The 23,106-nt window shown below is 60.4% G+C and overlaps 1 protein-coding gene across 1 annotated transcript in view; it reads left to right on the top strand.

Annotated features, from left to right (window-relative positions):
- The first annotated feature begins 5,914 nt into the window (after window positions 1-5,914).
- Window positions 5,915-23,106, top strand: part of CAPN12 (calpain 12) — a 28,295-nt gene continuing 11,103 nt past the window's right edge. The window contains exons 1-12 of the mRNA XM_075017920.1: window positions 5,915-6,142; window positions 8,045-8,114; window positions 13,080-13,201; window positions 15,833-15,966; window positions 16,278-16,446; window positions 17,213-17,296; window positions 18,434-18,519; window positions 19,063-19,137; window positions 19,726-19,892; window positions 20,386-20,555; window positions 21,207-21,299; window positions 22,013-22,221. Coding sequence (XP_074874021.1) covers window positions 5,915-6,142; window positions 8,045-8,114; window positions 13,080-13,201; window positions 15,833-15,966; window positions 16,278-16,446; window positions 17,213-17,296; window positions 18,434-18,519; window positions 19,063-19,137; window positions 19,726-19,892; window positions 20,386-20,555; window positions 21,207-21,299; window positions 22,013-22,221 — 1,607 coding nt within the window. The remainder of the gene's footprint in view (window positions 6,143-8,044; window positions 8,115-13,079; window positions 13,202-15,832; window positions 15,967-16,277; window positions 16,447-17,212; window positions 17,297-18,433; window positions 18,520-19,062; window positions 19,138-19,725; window positions 19,893-20,385; window positions 20,556-21,206; window positions 21,300-22,012; window positions 22,222-23,106) is intronic.

The raw sequence follows: 23,106 nt of genomic DNA, 5'->3' as shown, positions 1-23,106 counted from the left end.
GCAGACGCACAGGCAGGCTCTGGGGCCACCGCGCGGCAGGCTGACGCATGTGCTGCTGGAAGGAAGCAGCGGCAGGCGCCAGATGTTGCCTGTCAACGTGCCCAGCTGTGCAGGAAAGGCCACCCCAGGTCAGCAGCGGTGCAACAGTGCAAGGGAGAGGTTAACCCCCCACCCCTGCAGCTGCGCACATGCGTGGGTATGTGATGGGCTCAGGGGTCCCCGAGCTCTGCACCCCGGCCACAGGCAGGAGTGACTCTCACTCAGCAGGTAGGACAGGAAGTTTACGAGGCGACAGAGGCCCAGTTTCTGACAGAAGAGTCAGTGCAGCCGTCAGAGACAGTCATTCCAACCCATCCTGGGGAGAGGAGCCCGAGGGGTGCCCCTCTGGGGTGTAGCTTCCCCCCTCGCCAGGCTGGCTGCCTTCCAGCTCCCTCTTCCCCCCAGCCTCTAACTGCTGCCCCCGATTCAAAAACGCCCTTTGGCTCCTCCCTGCTCTTTGTTCAGGGCTGAGGTGTTACCTGCCAGCCCAGGTTATAGCCCCAGGGTCATCCTTAGCCGCTGAGAGCTGCTCTACTTGTCTCACACACATCCAGCCTGAGTCTCACACATGCACTCCCCCCATTCCATCACAGTGTAAAGCGCGAGGGCTCTGCTGCCAGCTCCTGGGACTTAGTGGGAAGTGTGATGGGGTTTGGGGTCCCCCAAGCTTTGCACCCCGTCCGCAGGCAGGCGTGACTTTTGCTCAGCAGGAGAACAGGGGGTTTATTAGCCGACAGGACACAGCATTGTACAGAGGAGTCAGTGCAGCCGTCAGAGACAGCCAGTTCAATTCATATTGGGGAGAGGAGGCCCCGAGGGGCCCCCGGAGCCAAGGCCTTGCCCCCTCCTTGGTCTCTCTCTCTCCCAGCCCAGACTAACTGCTTCCAACTCCCAGTTCCAATTCAAACCCCTTAGGCTTCACCTCCTCCTTTGTCTGCAGTACAGGGGTGTCACCTAGTTGCCAGGTTACCCTCAGCAGGAGACCCACACCCTGTGTGACACACAGGTACACACGTATTCCCCACTCCATCACAGGGCGTTGCCGCGGAACAGTGGTCTCCAGAAAGCCCCAGCTCCCAGGGTCCAGGGGCCTTCAGCCTGAGTCCTCAAGGGCGAAGTCAGGCCCCGGCCCTTGGGAAAGCGGCAGGGGGAGAACGAGCCGAGCCCCAGGCGGAGCTGCAGGGCTCGGGGTGCCTGGCTCGCTGGTGTGGTGACAGCGCAGGGTAAAGTGTGCTGAGCACAACCCCTCCAGCTGACCTCCCAGCCAGGGCTCCCTGCCAGCTGAGCGCTGGGCGACCGCCAGCAGGGAGCCAGGTACCACCCACTGATGAGTAGCACACTGGCAGCCAGCAGTGTGTTTCACGGAGGGGGGAGCGTGAGGGAGCTCAGGGGTCCCCAGGCTCTGCACCCCGTCCGCAGGCAGGAGCGACTCTCACTCAGCAGGAGAACGGCGGGTTTATTAGCTGACAGGACACAGCGTCTTATAGAAGAGTCAGTGCAGCCGGCAGGGACAGCCAGTCCCATCCATACTGGGGAGAGGAGGCCCCAAAGGGCCCCTGAGCTGGGGCCTGGCCCCCTCCTTTGTGTCTCTCTGTCCCAGCCCAGACTCACCGCTGCCCAACTCCCAGTTCCAGTTCAAACCCCTCAGGCTCCACCTCCTCCTTTGTCTGCAGCCCAGAGGTGTCACCTGGTTGCCAAGGTAACCCTCAGCAGGAGCCCCACACCGTCTGTGAGGCACACACACACGCACACACCCATGCACACGTATCCCCCACTCCATCACAGGGGAAGCTGAGGCTCAGGGCAGGGTGGGGACTTGCTCTTGGTTCACAGGCCCAGGGCAGAACCTACATCCCCGAATCCCACTCCAGCAGCCGGTTCGCTGAGTCAGGCCGAGCCGCAGGGTGGTGACCTGCCCCTCCGTACAACACAGCCCTGGGGAGGGGCCCGTGCGTGCACTGGGGTAACTTAAGGAGCTTTGCCGGGTGCTGCTGAAAGAGCCAATCCAGGGCAAATTGGTTAAAACAGGGCTGCTGGCAGCCCTCGGCAGGACTCATAAGGCACCAAACGTGTCACACAGAGCACCTCTGCCATCACACTGGCCAGCCGGAGCCACAAAGCAAATCCCTCAGGCACTCCAGCTTCCCTTGAGCCACAACCGGTCCCCGCCTCACAAGGATGAGAGGTTACAAGAACCACAGGCACACGGGTTCTGCCAGCCCCGAAGGGCCAGGCTTATTCCCAGGTCAGCACCTTCCTCAGGTCTGCCCCAAACCAGCAGCCTGGGCCCAGCTGACAGCATCCAACAGCTGAAGGGTTATTAAGAAAAAGAAGATGGTGGGAGTAAAATTTTGAAACCAATCAAATTCCACCCACCCATCACAAAGTGCCTGGTGCCGGCTGCAGCAAATGGACGAGGCAGCTATATTAAAAGTCTCTGGGGTCCATCCCGCGTCAGGCTGGCTCAGCTCATAGGAGTGGTGATCCTGGAGTGATGAGCTGGGCTGAAGCCGGAGGACCAAATGGAGAAGCCTCAGGGCTCCTTTACAGCCCTGTCTGTGTGGCAGGAACACCATTGTTCCTCCCTGTGCAGTCACCTGCCCATGTCCTCCTCTGGGCTTTCGGCCATTGGCTGCCTCCAGGCCGTACGCTCACAGCCACATTCCTCAGCTGTGGCTCAGAGTCTGACAAGGTCCTTTCCCACTTCACCTGACTGGCCGGTTCCACGTCTCCTGGTGTGGTCTCCCAGAAACTCACACTGCGACTACAAGCCCAGAGCCGGCATTTCTAACTCCGCTCGCAGAGTGATCCAGACACACGAGCGGCACAGAGCAGGTCAGCAACCCGCCAGCCAGCCCTCTGCCCGCTTGGCACAAGGGCTGGTGCAAAGCCAGGAGAGCGGTTACAAGAGCAGTGCTCGTGTTTATTTTATAATCCCACCACGTCGCCCCAGGCTCGCAGTGTCTGGCCGCAGGTGCCGGACATGCTTGTCCCATTGCAAATTGCTCATTGAACGGGGTGGGAGCGAGCGGGGCAGAGACAGCTGAGCCATTGATTTTTTTATTGGCCCTAGAGTGCATCAGGGGCCCGCTTAACTTTTTCCACCTGTGTGTGGAATAAATTTTGTTGTGTGCACCAAGACATGTGCAGTGTGCACCACCAATAGAAACCCACGCTGCTGGATGTGGAATGCTGCTAACCAGCTGGGCAGCACCTGACTCTCCTGGGTGCTGCCCATGCGCTCGGTGGCCAGGAAAGCCTGGTGTATGTTTTCCCTTCATTCTCACCCAGTCCTACCTCTGAAGGGTGCATTTTTCACCAAGTATCTTCATGGCACTTCTCTGAGGGGCCCCTGGCGCCAGAGGTGAGGCAGAGTCCGGGAAGTGGCTGACAAATCCCAGAGAGTGACGCTGCCAGGTCAGAGCCCTACAGAGGACGAGCAGAGCCCAGGGGACAGCATGCAGCAGGACAGGTAGCAGGAGGGAGGTGGAGGAAAGCCAAGGAAGCTGTTGCCCTCCAACCACAGCAGACTCACTGGGGTGGTGTGGTGGGAAGCTCACAGAGCCCCCAGACCTGATCTGGGGCATTCATCAGCCATGCACAACAATTGTGTGTCTTTGGCTAGAGCTGCACGCATGACAGCTGGCTTCACACGGCCACAGCCCCACTCACAAGCAGTTCATGAGGGCCCGGGAGCTGCGTGGCAGAGACCAGGGTTGGACAGATGGACCCACAACGGATGGGCCCCTGGGTGATACCCCTGCAGTGGGAGCATCAAAGAAAACGGCTTCCAGGGCAGGCTGAAAGGGGCCCCGGGCGTCTTGGCCTATAGCACCCTCCCTACAGCCGCCTTGGGACAGTGCCAACGTGCATGGGCCAATGTGTGACAGGCAACGGCAGCAGGAACGCGGCAGGCAGAGGGGATTAAAGTGGCTGGATCTTGGGTGGATGGGCGGTGGCAGATCTGGGCATGACAGCCTGGCCGCAGAGGGCGGGAAAAAGGCACAAGGATCCTGCTGTTCTCAGAGGCAGAGGCTTCCTGTGAGAGCTGCTCTTTGGTCAACCCCCAAAACTGCGCCTGGCCCCCTGCCGTTCCACCCTGCTACCCCACCCAGCCTGACCAGTGCCCCCCACTACCCCCCACCGTCCCACCCTGGGACCCCAGCCTGGCCAGTGCCCCTCCCTGCCCCCCGCCGTCCCACCCTGGGACCCCCCCACCCAGCCTGGCCAGTGCCCCTCCCTGCCCCCTGCCATCCCACCCTGGGACCCCCCCACCCAGCCTGGCCAGTGCCCCTCCCTGCCCCCCGCCGTCCCACCCTGGGACCCCCCCACCCAGCCTGGCCAGTGCCCCTCCCTGCCCCCTGCCATCCCACCCTGGGACCCCCCCACCCAGCCTGGCCAGTGCCCCTCCCTGCCCCCCCGCCGTCCCACCCTGGGACCCCCCCACCCAGCCTGGCCAGTGCCCCTCCCTGCCCCCCGCCGTCCCACCCTGGGACCCCCCCACCCAGCCTGGCCAGTGCCCCTCCCTGGCCCCCCGCCGTCCCACCCTGGGACCCCCCCACCCAGCCCGGCCAGTGCCCCTCCCTGCCCCCCCGCCGTCCCACCCTGGGACCCCCCCACCCAGCCTGGCCAGTGCCCCTCCCTGCCCCCTGCCATCCCACCCTGGGACCCCCCCACCTAGCCCGGCCAGTGCCCCTCCCTGCCCCCCAGCCCTCCAGTGTCCACTGTGCTGGAGGCATCCGCCTCCCTGTGCTGTGCTCAGTGGGGCGGTGGCGGGTGGCACAGAGCAGGCCCAGCCAGGGCTGCCCCCGGGGTCGATCTCTGCCAGCTGCCAGGCACTGGAGCATACCTGGTGTCGGCGTTCAGGGCGGCCCGGACGCCTGGCCCCGGGCTGGGGGCTGGCCCAGAGAGCAGCAAAGGGCTGCCTGTGACTCCAGGCGCGGCAGTGCCCGCAAACACAGCGCTGGCCCTGCGGGGCCAGCAAGCGGCTTGGACGCCCCCCTCCCAGCCCAGCAGGAAGCTGGTTCTGTCCCGATTCAGGGAGCCAGCACAGCGCTGGGGCTGGAGTGGCCGCAGCCATCTGTGTACCACACCCAGGCAGAGCCAGCTCCAGCACGGGCACAGGCAAGGCCAGGGACCCCTCATCCCTCCTGGGTTACAGCGCAGCCGGCCCAGGCTGCAGGGCCTCCTCACCGGCCTTTGCAACCCACCAAGGCACAGCTGGCCCCAGCCTAGGGCGCCCCAGGGAAGGACGGGCCCTCAGCTCCCTCCGGCCACAAAGAACGGACAGTGGGACCTTTTCACTTCCATCAGTGGCCTTCGGAGGGGGTGGGGCCAAGAACCAGGACTCCTGGGTCCCCTTTCCTGCTCTGGGAGAGGGGTTTAGTGGCTACAGCTGGGGGGGCTGGCAGCCAACCCTGCTGGTTCTAGCTCCAGGCTGGGTGTGGGATTTATTTCATGGGCTCCGGGGACGCTCAGGTCCCTCCAGGCATTGGGCCCTGGCAGCAGGCGGTGCCCAGCTCGGAACACCAGCACAGAGGGTCAGTGGGGGCCAGAAAGGAGACGTTGGGGGAACCCAGGAATCCGGCACGCCCGCTCTAACCACTAGCCTGTCCTCTCCCCCACCCCCGCTCCCACACTCCCTGCCCGACCAGGCTGCCAGAGGCCTCGTGAGGGCCCATCTTGCCCAGGGCCGGCTGGGATCACCCCGTGCCTTGCAAAGGGTTAACAGGAGCCGCACCCCAGAGCAGGAGGCAGGTCCCTGGCAGAGCAGCCCAGGCTGCATACGGAGGCTGCTAACCACCGAGGCACACCCAGGAGCGGCAGAGGTGCCCAGTGCCTGGCGCAGCAGGAGGGTAACACAGCCCAGCTCTGCATGGCCTCCCCCAGCATCACCGTGCGGGTCGTCCGCCAGCCCGGCACAGCACCCGCCCGGCCCCTGCCCTACTGCGGGCAGGAGTACGAGGTGCTCAAGCAACAATGCCAGCAGCGGCAACGCCTCTTCAGGGACCCCTTCTTTGACGCCGTGCCCAGCTCGCTTGGCTACCTGGAGCTCGGGCCCTGGGCCACAGCCACCAGGGGGCTGGAGTGGAGGAGGCCTCAGGTAGGGGGGACACTTGGGCGGCCAGCCAGGGCCAGGCAGGGGGCTCACTCTCGCCAGGAGAGGCGCGTCACGGAGCCCCACTGAGTCCCGTCCGTGTTCCCCCCCCCCCGCTGCTGCTGCTGAGCAAAGGGAGCTGGGTGGGCAGGGTGTGAGCATTGACACCTGGATGCCCCAACTGCGACCAGAGCTCTTGTCACACAGGGCGCTGCCCAGACCCTGGCCGAGATCAGGGCCCCATCAAGCCGGGCGCTGCCCAGACCCCAGCCAAGATCAGGGCCCCATCGAGCCGGGTGCTACCCAGACCCCAGCCGAGATCAGGGCCCCATCGAGCCAGGCACCACACAGACCCTGACTGAGATTGGGGCCCTTTCAGGCTGGACGCTGCCCAGACCCCGGCCGAGATCAGGGCCCTGTTGAGCTGGGGCCAGACACACTGAAAATCCCTGTCTGTAAGCGGAGTGAAGTTCCCTTGTGGGTCAGCTGTTGGACAGACACTCGGGAGACAGGCTTGAAATCCTGGTTCACCCCCCTCCCTTTTCCCCCCGTGACCTTGGACAAGTTACTGCACCTCTCCAGGACTCGGTTTTCCCAGCCAAATACGGGGGGGGGTGGGCAAAATAATCATTTGTCCGCTGAGACGGTACGTATCCCGTGGCAGGCACCGGCTGGCTCTTCCTCCCGCCGTGCAGCAGCCAATGCAGGTGCTGCGACTTGGAGCTGGTGTGGTAAATAACCCCAGTGATGCCTCGGGAATTGGGTTGGTGCCGGGATGGCTGCTGTGGGCCGGGGACGGCTGCAGCCGTCACTGAGCAGCCCAAGCCTGCAAGTGGCTGATGATGATGGTGACTCATTTCCTAGCCTGGCAGTCCCTGCTCGGCGCCGGGGGCCCCAGAGGCTGCAGGGGCTGATTGCTTTATGATTTTCCATGTGGCAACTGATTAATTTTTTACTAGCGAGAACCCGGAGCTGGGCAGAGGTTGGAAGCTGCTGCCTCCCATAGCTAGGTGTGTCTCAGGACAAGGGCAGATCACGAGCACTGGCTGCTTGACACAGGCTTTCACACCACTGCCGCAGGGACTCAGGCAGGGCCCACTTGAAGCTAAACCAGGCTCAGGGCCATGCACGGTGCTCTGGCAGTGGTTTGGCTAGGGATGGTGGGCACCCTGCACGCTCAGCTGCCCATGGAGGATTTCCCATCATTTGGAATGGATGAAAGGTTCTGAGACTCACCTAAAGCTGCTCCCAGACAGCTCTTCCATGCTTCCACAGAGGCGGCTAGGCACTTGTTGCTGGGGTGGGGCTGCTGAGGAAGACTGGGCCGTAGACAGATCAGATAGGCCCGGGGATGGAGAGCTTTCAGCTGAGAACACTCAAGAGTAAGAGGGCTGCCCCGGTGACGGTAGTATCCCACTGCTCACACCAGCACTGCCCACGCTAAGCACCAGCTGCTGTTTGGAGCTCGGTTGTTCAACTTCCCCCAGGAAAGAAATTGCTGAGGTGGAAGTGGGTCTCTTTTAGCCATAACTTGTTTTGGCAGTCCCCAGTCTTGGCAGTCAGACAGCACGCCGGGTAAGATCGTCTCCCAGGAGTCTTAGACTAAAGGCGGTGCCCTCTCAGGAGCTGCCACTCAACAGCATGAAGGGCAGTGAGCAAAATTCCTCCCCAGGCTGTCACTGCACAAAATGCTCGAGGACCCCCCAACGAGCAGCTGCCCAGCATGTCTGCCTACGACGCAGACCTGGCTCGCGCACTCACCACAAGCCCTGCACTCCCTTACCCGCTGACACCTGCCAAGGGCGGCGACGGAAAAGACGCTCAGCCATTCCCTCCCCTCCTGCTGTGCAGCCCCCAGGCTGGCCTCCACTCCCCTCACCAGCGCACTCCCATTGTTCTTTCTCTCAGGAAATCTGCAGGTCCCCAAAGTTCATCCGGGAGGGTATGAGCCGCACTGATGTGGAACAGGGCCAGCTGGGTAAGTGCCGGCCCATCCCCTCCTGAGCCCACTGGCGGGTGGGGGGGGATCTTGTACAAAGTGCCCAAAGGTGGGCGAGACACAGCCCCACTGCCCTGTGTGGGCAGCAGCTGCGCCCTCCCCACTGCGTGGCCTGGCACTTGTGGGCCCCAGTGGTTCTCTCCAGGGCTCACCCACGCACCCAGGGAAGAGCAATTCCCCGCCCACGTCCTGGCAGCACCCAGGCCAGCCTTCTTACACAACACTGGAGAACAAGCCAGCGACTTTCTTACGGCCCCTCTATAAACCCATCGTGTGCCCACGTCCTGAATACTGCATACAGACCAAAGAATCCTGGAATCCAAAGGCTGGAAGGGACTGCAGGGGATCATCGAGCCCAGCCCTGGTGATGTGGTCGCCTCATCTCAGCAATGTATCTCGGCACTGGAAAAAGTTCAGAAAAGGGCAACTAAAACGATGGGGGGGTTGGAACGGGCGCCATATGAGGGGATTGGAAAAGGACGGACTTTTCAGCTTAGAAAAGAGGAGACTAATGGGGACGTGAGAGAGGTCTATAAAATCGTGACTGGTGTGGAGAAAGTGAATAAGGAAAAGGTGTTTGATTTATTATTATAAATAAAAGGTTTAGAAAGTCTCTCATATCAGCTAAAACAATGCCAGGTGCTGAATGCTATAATGATCATGTCCCAGTGGCAGGCAAATTGAGAGTAAAATTCAAGAAAATTCAGTGTGTTGTAAGAAACATCAAACTTGATCTGAAATTGCTCCAAACATATAGAAAAGTTCGAGATCAATTTGCTTTAGCAGTCAAAAATAGATTCAGCACCTTAAGAGACCTAATTGATATTAACAGACAATAGGAATTATTAAAAGAATCCATTGTAACATCGGCGGATGAAAACATTCCAAGAAATAAAACCGTTATTAAGAAGGGGATGACTGAGGAAATTTTGCAACTCATGGAAGAAAGACGAGTAAGAAAAAGAAATCTTCTGAATATGAAAAGTTGAACAAAGATATAAAGGTAAAATGTGCAGCTGCAAAGGAGAACTGGGTAAATGAACAGTGTAAGATAACTGAACAGCAACATGGAAGTGATACAAAAGAGATGCATACGCAAATCCAGGAGGTAACAGGTAGGAAAACATGTTCATCATCTGGCTGTCTGAAGTCGAAGGATGGTAGCATAATAATGGCAAAGGATAACATTTTGGAAAGGTGGTCAGAATACATTTCAGAACTCTATGATGATGAGAGACTGGAAAAGTTGAGTCCCTCTAAGAATGCAGATGGTCCACCTATACTCAAGGAAGAAGTAAGAAAACTTTGAAATGCATGAAAAGAGGAAAAGCGCCTGGTCCGGACAAACTCACGAGTGAAATGTTTGAAGCCTTAGAAGACTTTGGTATTGATGCAATTACGAAACTCTTAAATGATATTTACAGTACAGGGCACGTCCCAGAAGGCTTATCAAGATCTGTCTTTATTGCCTTGTGATGGAGTGTAGGGGGAGTGCCTGTGTGAGACTCAGGCTGGATGTGAGAGACAAGCAGAGCAGCTCCCAGTAGCTAAGGATGACCCTGGGGCTACAACCTAGGCTGGCAGGTAACACCTCTGCCCTGAACAAAGAGGAGGGTGGAGCCGAGCTGGTTTTGAATGGGGCGGGGTGGCAGTTAGAGGCTAGGGGGAGAGGGAGCTGGAAGGAGCCAGCCTGAGGAGGGGGAAAGCTACACCCCAGAGGGGCACCCCTCGGGCTCTTCTCCCCAGGATGGCTTGGAATGACTGTCCCTGACTGCTGTACTGACGCTTCTGTGAGAAACTGGACATCTGTTGCCTAATAAACCTCCTGTTGTACCTGCTGAGTGACAGTCACTCCTACCAATAGATGGGGTGCAGTGCATGGGGACCCCTGAACCCCATCACAAGCCTTGCCGAAGAAACCATGTGCAACTGAATTTGAACAGCATAGGACAATCAGTCTCATGAGTCACATGACCAAAATTCTTTTGAAGATTATTATGAACCGGATTCAAAATCAAAATCAGTCTGAGATCTCTGATGAACGATATGGATTTGTTAAAGAGAGAGGTACTGGTAACACAATCTACATTTTAAGGTCATTAATCGAAAGAGCACTGGAAGTTCAAAAGGACATAAATTTGTGCTTCATCGCCTATGAGAAAGTGTTCGACAGAGTAAAACATGAAGAAATGATGAAACTGCTGGAAGAACTGGATATAGATGGGAAGGATTAAAAACCTCTACTGGGAACAGACAGCAGTCATCAGGGTTGGAAAAAACCGTAGTAGATATGTGAAGATAAAACGAGGAGTGAGACAAGGTTGTGTTCTTTACCTCATCTCTTTAACTTGTACAGTGAAAGAAAAATGCACAAAATAGAAAGTCTGCCAGGATTAAACGTTGGAGGATGTAACATCAATGACCTGAGGTATGCAGATGATACTGTTTTAATAGCAGAAAGTGAAAAAGATCTTCAGGAACTGGTTAATATTGTGCATAAAGAAAGCGAGCTGAAGGGACTCAAGCGGAACATCTTGAAGGCGGAAGTCATGGTTATTACGAAGACAAAGGTACTGCCAACATGTGAGGTACTAGCAAATGGAACAGTTCTTCGTCAAGTGACTAAATTCAAGCACTTAGGATCCTATATCACATCCGATGGTCGGTGTTCAACTGAAGTGAAATGCAGAATCGCTCAAGCGAAAGCAGCATTTCAGAAATGAGAAACATTCTCACAACCAGATCTCTATCATTGGAGGTTAGGAAAAAAGTGCTGCAATCTTATGTAGAACCAGTCCTCATGTATGGATGCCACATGGACTATCGGTAAACAAGTTGAGATGTACGTCGAAGCCACAGAAATGTAGTTTTTAAGAAGGATGTTGTTCATGTCATGGATGACCAAGAGGACGAACAAGTCTGTCTTCAATGAAGCTAACAGCAAAAGAACTCTATTAAATAGGATAAGAACAAGGCAGGCAAAATTTCTAGGCCATATCATTAGAAAGTCTGCACTTGAAAATTTAGTGACAACAGTTCACTATAACGGAAAGCGAGGATGAGGTAGACAACGTGAGAAAATATTGGATAGTGTCACCTCATGGTTGCATTGCCACATGTGGAGATGCTCCAGAGTACTTGTAATAGACAGGGGTGGAGCACCATGATTGCCTATGCTAACCAGCATGGCACAAATGAATGTTTGCTTGTTCCCAGAATACCAGAACTAGGGCTCACCAAATCAAACTAACGGGTAGCAGGTTTAAAACCAACAAAAGGAAGTTCTTCACACAGCACACGGTCGGCCTGTGGAGCTCCTGGCCAGAGGAGGTTGTGAAGACCAAAACTTGAAGAGGGCTCAAAACAGAACTAGATAAATTCCTGGAGGTTCGGTCCATCAAGGGTTGTCAGCCAGGATGGGTGGGAATGGTGCCTTGCCTCTGTTTGCAAGAGGCTGGAAATGGATGATAGGAGAGGGAACAAAACAGCAGAAATGTAGCACTTTAAAGACAAACCAAATGATTTATTTGATGATGAGCTTTTGTGGGACAGACCCACTTCTTCAGAGCAATTTCATTTCCAAAACAGACTGACATTTATAAGTGCCGAGGACCAAAAAAAATTGTCATGCAAACTGACAAATCAAATAGGAGAGCGGGAAGGGGGTGAGAGGTGAGGGGATGTGAATTGTCCTGTCTGAGGTCATTACGAGCATCAAAGGAAGGGAAGCGGTCCTTGCGATGTGCGAGGTAGCTGATGTCTCTCTTCATACCGTGTTAATGTGTCAAATCTGAATACATATTCTAACACAAATCTCTCGCTCCAATCTGTTGTTAAATTCTCTGTGTTCCAGGACACAAATTCTCAGGTCTTTAGCAGAATGGCCCATTCCATTGAAGTGTTCACTGACCTGCTTATGCGTATTGAGTTCCTTGATGTCTGCTCTGTGTCCATTTATTCTTTGGCAAAGGTTTTGCCCAGTCTGTCCAATGTACATCGTGCAAGGGCATTGTTGGCGCATAATGGTATATATAATGTTGCTGGAAGTGCAGGAGAATGTGCCTTTGATCTCTAACATGGTTAGGTCCAGAGATAGTATCTCCAGAATAAATATGTGGACAAAGTTGGCCGCAGGGCTTGTTGCAAGGAAAAGTTCCAGGATTCGTATTACTGTGGTGTAACCTGTGATTGCTGGTGAGACTCTTTCTGAAGTTAGGAGGTTGTCGACAGGAAAGGACAGGCCTGTCACCTAGAGCTTTCCAGAGTGTAGCATCCTGATCCAGAATAGGATGTAGGTTTTTAATGACACATTGCAGGGGTTTGAGCTGGGGGCTACAGGTGATGACAAGTCGTGTTCTGTTACTGATCTTCTTGGGCCTAGCTTGAAGTAGCTGGTTTGACTCCCTGTTCTCTGGGACATCTGGCATTGGTCGCTGTCGGCAGAGAGGACTCTGGGCTGGCTGGACCTGTGGTCTGACCTGACCCAGCCTGGCCGTTCTCGTGAAAGGCCGACAGCAGCAGCGTAGGCACCCAGCATGTTAAAACAGAAATGGTGCTGTGTTCTGGCAGGCGTCTCGGCCGCCTCCCTAGGAGGACTCATGCAAACTGCGGCCGGGTGGGGAGCTTGGGAACAACAGGTGACGTTCTGCAGGAGATACACATCTCTTAGCGCTGGAAGGGACCTTGGGAGGTCATTGAGTCCGGTCCCCTGCCCTCTAGGAGTCCTTGGTCATGGAGGTTGCTGGTTGCACAGGGTAGGCAGGGGGCTGCAGAACATGGCCAGACGCTGGGCAGAGGGAGAGAGGCAGAGGTGCTGGCTGGGGCCTGGGGCGTCTCCGAGCGGGTGCCCTCACTGGACAGTGAGTCGGAGCCAATGCCAAAGGTTGGGGGTCCAAATCATCCCTCCCAACAGAAAGGTTAAAACCCACCTCCCCTGTCCAACAGGCAACTGCTGGTTCCTGGCTGCAGCTGCGTCACTCACCCTCTACCCACGCCTCATGCAGAGGGTGGTGCCCAGGGGGCAAAGCTTTGCACAGGGGGACTACGCTGGTATCTTCCATTTCCAGGTGGGTAGCACAGCCTGTGGGACCCATCGGGTGGCGGGTGGCAGGACGGGGTATCTCCCTGCAGGTTGGGGTGGGTAGCTTACACTGTGGATTGGGGGGGTAAATGAGCCTTTGCGTCAGCGCGGGCACATCGCAGGGTCCCAGGCTGCCCCACGCTGACAATACGTTGATTTTTTCCACGCGTGCGTGGAATAAATGTTGTTCTGTGCACCGCACGGTATGCGGATGGACACCACCACAGACATGCCGGGGTGGGGGCTGAGGGGGCTCTGCTAACCAGCTGGGCGGCCCCTGGCTCACTCTGGGGCGTCCACCCCAGTGCTCAGCCGACCCGGAACCGGCTGCTGCCCGAGCTCCAGGCAGACAGGCTGTGTGGACGCTGGGCACCCTCGGCTCAGCCCCTTGCCGGACACCGCACCCTTCTGGTGCCGTGGCCAACCCTCTCCCTGGGCGCACTGGGCGCCTTCCCCAGCCCCTGGTCCTACCTGCCCTCGGGGGCGGGGGTGCGACTCCCCCCAGGCAGCATGCAGGCTCACTCAGGCCGTGCTCCCAACCAGCCACGGTCTAGCCAAACTTCCCCCAGAGCAGCCGCATCCATACGGACTAAGCCAGCACGCAGGGAACTGGGCTCCCACCTCCACGGGCTGGGCCAGCGGCTCCTGCTGACCGCGGTGGAGCTCCCTGCTGGAGACACGCAGGGCGCTGCTGGCGGGGGGTTCTCTGGACGTTTCCCACCCAATGCTGCAACCCCTGAAACAGCTGGAATGTTGTCAAAACAGCCACCTTGGTGGCTCCTGGGAACTGTAGTTCTGGGTCTCACACGCCTGCTTAGCTGTATGGGGCAGACTTCGGGGTTTGGGCTACATCTCCCAGGATGCATCACAGTCCGGCCTCTTGGAGGGTGTCTCATAGGCCATGCAGCATTGTGGGAGATGTAGTCCAACCAGAGGGCTTGGCCCAGAGAGGTGCATGGCAACCTGAGGTGACCGAACTACAACTCCTAGGAGGCACCGGAGTGGCATGGTGGAAGCTGCTTCTCAACCTTCTGGACACCAGCTTGCTGCTTGCCCAACCTGCAGTTCGGGGGCTGGCGCTGGGCCACAGCCCGGTCACAGGGCAACACAACTGCACAACTCCTCATGGGGCCACGGAGCCACACACATGGGCCTGTGGAATCCAGGGGGCTGGGCCAGGGCTGGCTTTAGCAGAGCTGGGGCCCCACAGAGCCCAGCACCAGCATGAGCACACCCACCCACATGCACATGCATGCACGCGCGTGTGCACACACACACACCTGCACTAACGCACCCAAAGACATACCCACACGTGCACACTCCCCCCACACACGTGCGCATACATGCACACATCCGCACACGACTGCACTAACACACCCATAGACACACCCATACATGCGTGTGCACACACATGCACACACACATCTGCACACATGACTGCACTAACACACCTACACGTGCACACCCACACGCGCACACACATCTGCACACATCACTGCACTAACACCCATAGACACACCCACATGCGCACACCCACACACATGCGTGCGCACACACGCACATACACATCCGCACACATGACTGCACTAACACACTCATAGACACACCCACACGTGCCCACCCACACACGCATGCACACACACACACACACACATCCGTACACATGACTGCACTCACACACCCACACCTACGCACGCACACATCTGCACACATGACTGCACTAACACACCCATAGACACACCCACACGTGCACAACCCATGTGTGTGCGCGTGCACGCACACAAACACATCTACGCACATCCTCACACAACTGCACCAACGCACCCGTAGACACACCCACACACTCGAGCACAATCACACCCACGTGCCACGCTCATGAGCACGTTCACACACGCACGCATGGCCGTACTCACACACCCCATGCACACCCACAAGCACCCCCCACAAGCACACACACACTCACATTCGCACACCCACGCTGTGGCATGGGCCGTGGGCACCTCTCCTAGCCCAGCTGCGCAGTGGTGCCGGCTGAGGCACGCTGGCAGTGCCGGAGCCGGGCAGTGTGCGCCCACAGGCCGGAGGACTCGGTGGTGATGTGGTGTTCGGATGAGGAACCCCCTCCACCCTGCTCCTCCGGCCTGTGCGGGGGGGGGTGTGGAGCCCACACAGAGCCTATCGGGGGGCGGGGGGCTGTGGGGATGGGGGTGCGCCAGAGCCCCAGTGCTGAGCCTGTGGGGATGGGGCTGGCGCTGCCCACGGCCATGGAACAGCCCAGCCCAAGGCAGCAGGGCTCCCCTGGGGGCCAGGGTGCGGCACTGAGGGGCTGGGCCAGCCAGAAACCCTTCACAGCACCGGGGTTTGAGGTACCACAGAGGTGAGGCAGCAGGAGGCCCTGTGTGCGGTGCAGCTCTGGCTCTAAGGCCCCCCCCCCTCAACCCCCCTGAGAGAGCAGCCCCCAGTGCACAGGCCAGGGCCCCCTCAGAGAGCCAACCTCCAGCTCGTAGGCCAGTTCCCCGCCCCCAAGATCAAGCTAGAGCCCCCCTCATCAGAAAGGACACCCCCCGCCCAGCTCACAGGCCAGCCCCTCCCCCGGGCACTAACGAGCTCCCCACAGTTCTGGCAGTACGGGCAGTGGGTGGACGTGGTGGTGGACGACCGGCTGCCGGTGAAGGACAGGAAGTTGGTCTTTGTGCGCTCCCACCAGAGGGATGAGTTCTGGATGCCGCTGCTGGAGAAAGCCTACGCCAAGTGAGAGCTGGGCCCTGCCCCGGGGCAGAGGCGGGGTGGGCTCCGGGAGGCAGTCGTGCCCCTTCCCTGGCACTGCTACGCCCACAGGCTGCTCACGGAGCTGGGAAAAGGGCTGTTCTCCCAAGCTGGCGGTTGGGGAAACTGAGGTACACAGCCTGGCCAACCCCACCACATAGGAATGGGGCCCAGGCGTCCTAGGTCCTGTGTTAACCCACCAGCCACCTCTCCCCATTCAGGGCTGGGCTGAGAACCCAGGCGTCCTGCCTGCCCCCACACCTGCATTCTCACTGCCCCCCCCCACCCCGCTTCAGGCTCAACGGCTCGTACGAGGCCATGAGCGGCGGGTACATGAACGAGGCATTTGTGGACTTCACCGGCGGGGTCGGGGAAAGCTACCCGCTGAAGCTGCCCAACCCGGAGCTTTTCCAGACCATCCGCGCGGCCCTGCAGACGCGGTCGCTGATGGGGGCGCACATCAAGGTGAGCCTGGGCAGGGGGATCGCTCCACTCAGCTCAGTTCTCGCAGCAGAACAGGACGGGAACCCGGGCCAGCTGAATCCTAACCTGGGAGGTCCAGCCCCACGTGTGAGGGCTGCACCTGTCCCCCAGGTGCGTCTCCTGGTGGCTGGGCCACACAGCTGGTTAGTATCAGAGAGGTAACCGCGCTAGTCTGTATCCTCGAGAACAACAAGGAGTCCTGGGGCACCTTAGAGCCTAACAGAGATTTTGGAGCATCAGCTTTCGTGGACACAGACCTGCTTTGTCAGATGCAGGATGAAGCAGGTCTATGCCCACGAAAGCTGATGCTCCAAAAATCTCTGTTAGTCTCTAAGGTGCCACAGGACTGCTTGCTCTCCCAGCTGGTTCGGTGATTGTGCTGCACCCCAGTGGAAATCAAGGCCCCCATTGTGCCGGGTGCTGCACAGCCCCCCACCCCCAAGGTCAGGGTGTCCCGCTGTGCCAGGCGCCGGCCCAAGCCCAAGTTCCCCTTTGTGTGAGGGTCTGTAAAATGCAGCGTCAAAGATCTGCTGCCCACAGAGGTGGGGCCAGGCAAGCAGGGGATGACCGGGGCGCCCTGGGGTGCTCCTGCACACGGTGGTTGCAGAGCTGCGGGGGGAACCACCCTGCTGGGTTTGGCACAACAGGGGAACATGGGGGGCGGCGGCCTGACAAGGGGACCCCGGCCCTTTGCGGGTTGCCTGGCTGCAGCCCAGGCCGGGCCTGACTCTGGGCTTTTCCCCCCCAGATCACCCAGCAGGAGGACATGGAGGCACAGACGCCGGAGGGGCTGGTGAAGGGACACGCTTACTCCATCACGGGCGTTCGCACGGTGCGTCTCTAGCCCCTCCACCAGCCGAGGGGGCGTGGCGCATGCAGGGTGCGGCAAACAGCTGGGTTAGCTCTGGCAGATCTAGCCTGGGGCCCACAGCAAGATCGGAGACCCACCCCCCCCACCCCCCCCACCCCCCCCCATGCCAGGGCTGCAATGCTCCAGTCCCTTTGCAGTCACAGTCTAAATCCGGGAGCCCGCCTGGCTGGGCCAGTTGTTGTCTTTGGCCAGCCACGCCCAGCCCGTGGAAGGTGGCAGCCCGTGGTCCCATGGCAGTGTGTGGAAAGTGGGAGTCCATTGTGCCATGGCAGCTTGTGGGCCGGTGGCAGCCCATGGAAGGTGGAAGCCCATGGTCCAGAGGCAGCTCCTGGTCCCATGGCAGCCCGTGGTACGGGGCGGGGGGGTCCCCTGCTTCCCTGTGCCCCTGGACCGGTGGCAGCTCATGGGCTGGTGGCAGCCTGTGACAGGTGACCTGGCAGTGCTGGGGTGGGGAGGAGGGGGCGCCTGGCCTACACGTGGCTGTGTATGTTACGTGGTGCTGTGGGGGGGCCAGCAGGCTGTACGGGGCACCAGGCACAACGCATGGGACAGGACAGGAGATGCCATTGGAGGGTGGGTTTGCTCTCCAGTTCCCCTGCTCACCGGGGCATATACCCCCCCCGTGACACGCAGCCAGGACTCACCCCCCACCCCCGCCACTGCAAAGGGTTTTAGCACATACCATGTCCTGCTGCTGCCTTGTGGCACCCGCCCGGCTGTGAGCAGCCCAGGAAAGGGGGAAACTGAGGCCCAGGGAGAGGCGCCAGTTTGCCCAAGATCCCCCAGGGGCCTGATGTGCTCCTGGAGCTCAATTCCCTGGGCTCCGGCCAAGCACCCTAACTGCCCTTTGCTAATTACCACCGTCCTGGCCGCCCCGGGGAAACCGGTCACGGACTGGACCCCTGCCCTGCCGGTGCAGGGAGCTGTACAGACACAGAATAGCTCCACTGGGGTACGGGCAAAGGACAAACCAGAGTGCCCAGGTGGGACACAAGGAAGACACAAGCTAGGACAGGTCTGCATGATGGGCTGGGGGCCCAGCCACCCCCGACCAGCGCCCATGTCCCGAGCAACTTTCCCCCCTGTGCCTTTGTGCAGCTGCACCTCAGCGGCCGGGAGCTGAAGCTGCTGCGGCTGCGAAACCCCTGGGGACAGACGGAGTGGACCGGCCGATGGAGCGACCAGTGAGTGGGGGACACCTCCTCGCCTGCGTGAACAGCCCCATCTGTGTTAGCTCGTTGGCCCTGTGCCTGCACTGGGGGTTGGGAGTTGGGTTCCCAGAGGGGGAGAAAGCAGGGGTGTGGTGTTAGGAAGTGTTTGTTCAACATGCCAGTCCTGGAGCAAGGGGGTCCCACAGGCCTGTCAGGGGAGCCCCTCTTTCCAGGGTCTCAGCCGTGCTTCTGGCTCTGCACCCCTGCACGCAGTCAGGCAGGGGAGGGAGGCGTGCAGACTCCACAGGGAGCCCAAAGGAGACAAAATGACTGGGCAGCGTTTCTGCAAAGACTGAGCACTTGCTCGCACACTGCAAACCGGTCTCGTGCGATAACCCAGCTGGCATCTTCCCCACCTCGACAACATGCCCGGCCTGGGAACGAACGTGGAGGTGCTGCACTGCAACCCATACGACTCGGCTGCCAGAGCCACTGGCTTAGGGGCAGGCTGCGTGTGGCCCAGCCGCTGGTGAGCTGCTCCTCTAATAACTGCACCTTCTCCTTCCCGCTGCTCAGCTCCCCGCTGTGGGAGAGTCTGGATCTCCAGCTCCAGGCCAGCCTGCGCGTGAAAAAGGAAGATGGCGAATTCTGGTAAGAGCCCCAGGGGCTGATACCAGGAGGGGCGGCCAGAGCAGCCGTGGGTGTGTCCAGTAGGGCTGCTGACCGCTGACCCTGCGTAGGGATAGCAGTGGTCTTACCCGCGCTTGGATGGGAGTGTCTCAGCTGCTGGCTGAGACCAGGGCTGGGCGCCGCCCAGAGCCACTACAGTCCAAGTCGACCAAGGTGGGGAGGGGAAACTGAGGCGGGGGGTGGGGAGCAGTGCCTGGCCAAGCTCAATGGCAGAGCTTGGCCTAGAAACCAGCTCTCGGGACTCCCTGTCAGCTCGAGGGGACTCAGCAATGCTGGGAGGAGCTGGGCGAGGTCAGCTGGGCCTCTGTAAGACCTGGGGAGCCAATGGGCCCAGCCCCAGCTGGGGTGTACGCTGGGCATCTCCAATGGTGGCCCCAGGACTTAATCAGTTTGGCCACTGGGCCAGGGCTGTGCTGGAGCTGGGCTGTCCTGGGCTGGGCAGTCCCGGGGCTGGGCTGGGCTGGGCTGGGCGGTCCTGGGGCTGGGCTGGGCTGGGCAGTCCCAGGGCTGAGCTGGGCTGTCCTGGGCTCACCCTGTCCCCACTGCCAGGATGCAGATGGCCGACTTCCTGCGGTACTTCGACGCTCTGGAGATCTGCAGCCTGACCCCAGACCTGCTGGAGGAGGAGGAGGGGCGGGGCTGGAATGTGAGCTCGGTCCAGGACCGCTGGAGCATCGGCCTCACGGCTGGCGGGTGCAGGAGCTCCGGCCCCTATGGTAAAGGGCTCTGCCTGCGGGGGGGGACCCAGCCCCGGGCCCTTCGCATGGGCTCGTAGCTGGGCTAGGGCTGGGAGAGCGAAGGCTGCCGTGTTCAGCCTGGGCCCCCCCCCCCCCCACCCTGAGGAAACCCCCAAAGCCGGTGCACGCAGAGATGTTGACTGGGTGGCAGGCCCTGGCAAAACAGGGGCCGCGGGTCGGGAGTGAGGGGCACCTGCAGATCTGGGGGGGGCAGGGCGCAAGAAGTCCCTGGCAGGACCCAAGTGGCCCTGTAGGTCTGTGGGGACGGGCCCTGCCCGCTGGGGCACACTGGGGCCTTCGGGGCAGCACCTGGGGCAGGCAGGTCAATGACCAGGAGCCCCACCAGGTCAGCTGAACACACCTCCCCCCCAGTGGGGCAGTTCCTTGGCCCCAGCCCTATAGCGCTGGGCTCCCTGGGGAGGGGCCAGCGCCCTCTGGCCCCCGGTGAGTCTGGCCTGGCCTCACCCTGCAGACAGCTTCTGGCTGAACCCCCAGTACCACCTGCGCCTGCGGGAGACGGAGGCGCCAGCCCAGAGCCTGGAGCCCGGCTGCACCCTGCTGGTCTCGCTGATGCAGATGGACCGGCGCCGGAGCAAGAGGCTGGGGAAGGACTTTCTGCCCATCGGCTTTGAGATCCTGAAGGTGAGGGCTGCGCCCCCCTCCCCCCCCAAGCTGTGAGCTGGAGCCTCTTCCACTGGGCCAGTCCAGCACACCTGGCCCAGGCAGAGAGGTGGCCCTAGGGAGTGCTGGGTCCCGCTGCCTGCCTAGGCCAAGGGGCAGCTGCCCTGCAGCGCTGGGCTGTGCACTCGGAGCTGTGTGACCCTGGCGCCCGTTGAGCGAGAGGCAAATACCCCCTGCCCCAGGAGCCAGGCTGGAGCCTGGGTGCTGGGCAAGGAGGGTGGCACGACCAGGATGACAGGTTCATGAGTTCGGTGCCTGGGCCGAGCACCAGGCCCAGTCCTGCAGGCACAGCCTGGGACCCAGCGGCGCTCGGGGGACACGTTGCTCAGGGCACTGCCCAGACGTACAGCCAGGCAGCCGCTGGCCCCACTCATTTTTCACACCTGGGTGCGGAATACATTTTGTGCTGTGCGCCGAGGGGTGGGTGATGTGCACCACCCACACACTGTCTCCTTGGGCCCCAACACGCCTCGCGAGGGCCGTAGGAGTGGGCAGCCATGAAGCAGCCCCAGGGGCAGAGAACCACAGTGGCCACGGCCCAGCCAGACCAGGGGCAGGAGGGAAGGAGGCGGCTGGCTGCATCGTTCACCCTCCACCATTTCTCTCTTGCAGATGCCCCAGGAGGTAACAGTGAGCCGAGCCCGGCTCCGTCAGCTGCGGCCTTACGCAGCAACGCCTGGGCCAGCGGTTAAAACGTGGGTGGGGGTGAGAGGTGGGCAGAGAGCTGGTGCCACGGCCCTTGGGAACTGTGGGACAGACGAGCTCATAGGACCCCAAAGGTGTGACCAGGGCTGGACTGGGGGATCAGTTGGTGTTTGCTGTCCGTGGGCCGGATGCCCAGGTGGTGGGAGGGGCGGCTACCTGGGGGGGGCGTGATCCACAGACGGAGTGGGGGGCGGGGGGACTGGATGCCCAGGCAGTGAGGGTGGAGATCCCCAGGTGGGGGGGGGGCTGGATCCCCAGGGGGTGGGGCAGATGCCCAGGCAGAGGGGAGAACTGATCCCTAGGTGGAGGCGGGGGGACTGGATCCCCAGACTTGGTGGGCAGAGCCCAGGTGGAGGGGGAGCAGATGCCTGCGGGGGGGGGGGAACCCCAGGTGGGGCAGGCTGGTGCCCAGGTGGGGGCAGGGGGGGGGTGCCCAGGCTGGGGAAGGTGGACCCCCAGGCGGAGGGGTGGGTGCCCCGGTCAGGGGGGGACCCCAGGCAAAGGGGGCGCCAGACCCCAAGCAGCGTGGCTGTGCTGTCATCCATGGAGCATGATGGGTTTGCTGGCGAGGAGACAAACCAACCACACACTTCGGCTCCAAAGGGCCCCAGCGGCCCCGATCCTGTCTCTGAGCAGCTCCCAGCTGCACGGCCCGGAGCCTGGGGCGTCCTCCAGCCTCCCCCAGCCCTGTGACTCGGCCCTGCTCCCTGCAGTACCTGGCGCTGCAGAATGCAGCCGCGAGGAGGGCCTGGCTCCAGTCACGCCGAGCCGAGGTCTGGACCGCGTACGTGCCCATGAGGGATGTCACTGGGCGTTACAAGCTGCCGCCGGGGGACTATCTGCTCATCCCCAGCACTGGCTACCCACTGCAGGAGTCTGACTTCACCCTGCGCATCTTCACAACCACGCCCCACGAGTTCTCGTGAGTCCCGGCTCCGAAACCTGCCAGCCCTGCCGAGAGGAGACGGCAGCCTGGCTCAGCCAGTGGAATAGCGCCTGGGGCCATGGCCAGGGCAGAGCAGGGATGAACGCCAGGCACTGGGGTCAGGTCCCGCCAGGGGGGTGTCTGTCACCTGCAGACCTGTCCCAGCTCTGGGCAGGGAGTGTTACCTAATGGTTAGAGGGGTGTCAGGACTCCTGGATTCTTTCCCTGGCTCTCTAAGGGAGTATCACCTAGTGGTCAGAGACAGGGGGTGGGGGGGGTGGGCCAGAGCTGGGATTCTTGCCCCCAAGTCTTCCACCGTCTCCCTGTGTGACAAGTTGTGCTCCTGCTCTGTGCCTCAGTTTCCCCAGCCCTAACCTGAAGGGGACTTCCCGGCTCCCCAGAGGGCGTGGCAGGGCCAGACCCAGGGGCTACAGCCCCCTGCATCCTGAAGGCTCTGGCTGCTTTGCCCCTCAGCTGCACAGGGATTTGTGTTGGTCCCTGCCATGCAGCGCTGGGTGGGCTGCTGGCTGCAGTGATGCTGCCCCCCCCACCGGCCGGACACCGTGGCCACCACTAAGGCCCCACTTCAGCAATGCAGTTCAGGCACTTGCTTATCTCCCCCGCCACCTCCCCACCCTGGTTTGCAAAGCACAAGCTGCCCTGTGACCACGCCCCGGTGTCAGCCGCGCTTGTGCCCTGGAGTCCTGGGGGGGCCGGGATGCTGATGCTCACTGGCTCCCCAAAGGGACCCACTACAGAGGAGCTGGGTGAAGCAGCACCCAACAGCGGGAGCCAGGCAAGGGAAACCAAGCCCAGGGCTGGCACAGACACGCTGCGCCCCAGCAAGCCTCACTGCCCCAGCTGTCCGCTGGAAGAGCAGCG

The sequence above is a fragment of the Carettochelys insculpta genome, chromosome 22, assembly GCF_033958435.1.
Source record: "Carettochelys insculpta isolate YL-2023 chromosome 22, ASM3395843v1, whole genome shotgun sequence".
In the NCBI taxonomy this organism is placed as follows: Eukaryota; Metazoa; Chordata; order Testudines; family Carettochelyidae; genus Carettochelys; species Carettochelys insculpta.
Note: the sequence above shows the minus strand (reverse complement) of the source record. Positions and strands in the feature narration are given on the sequence as shown.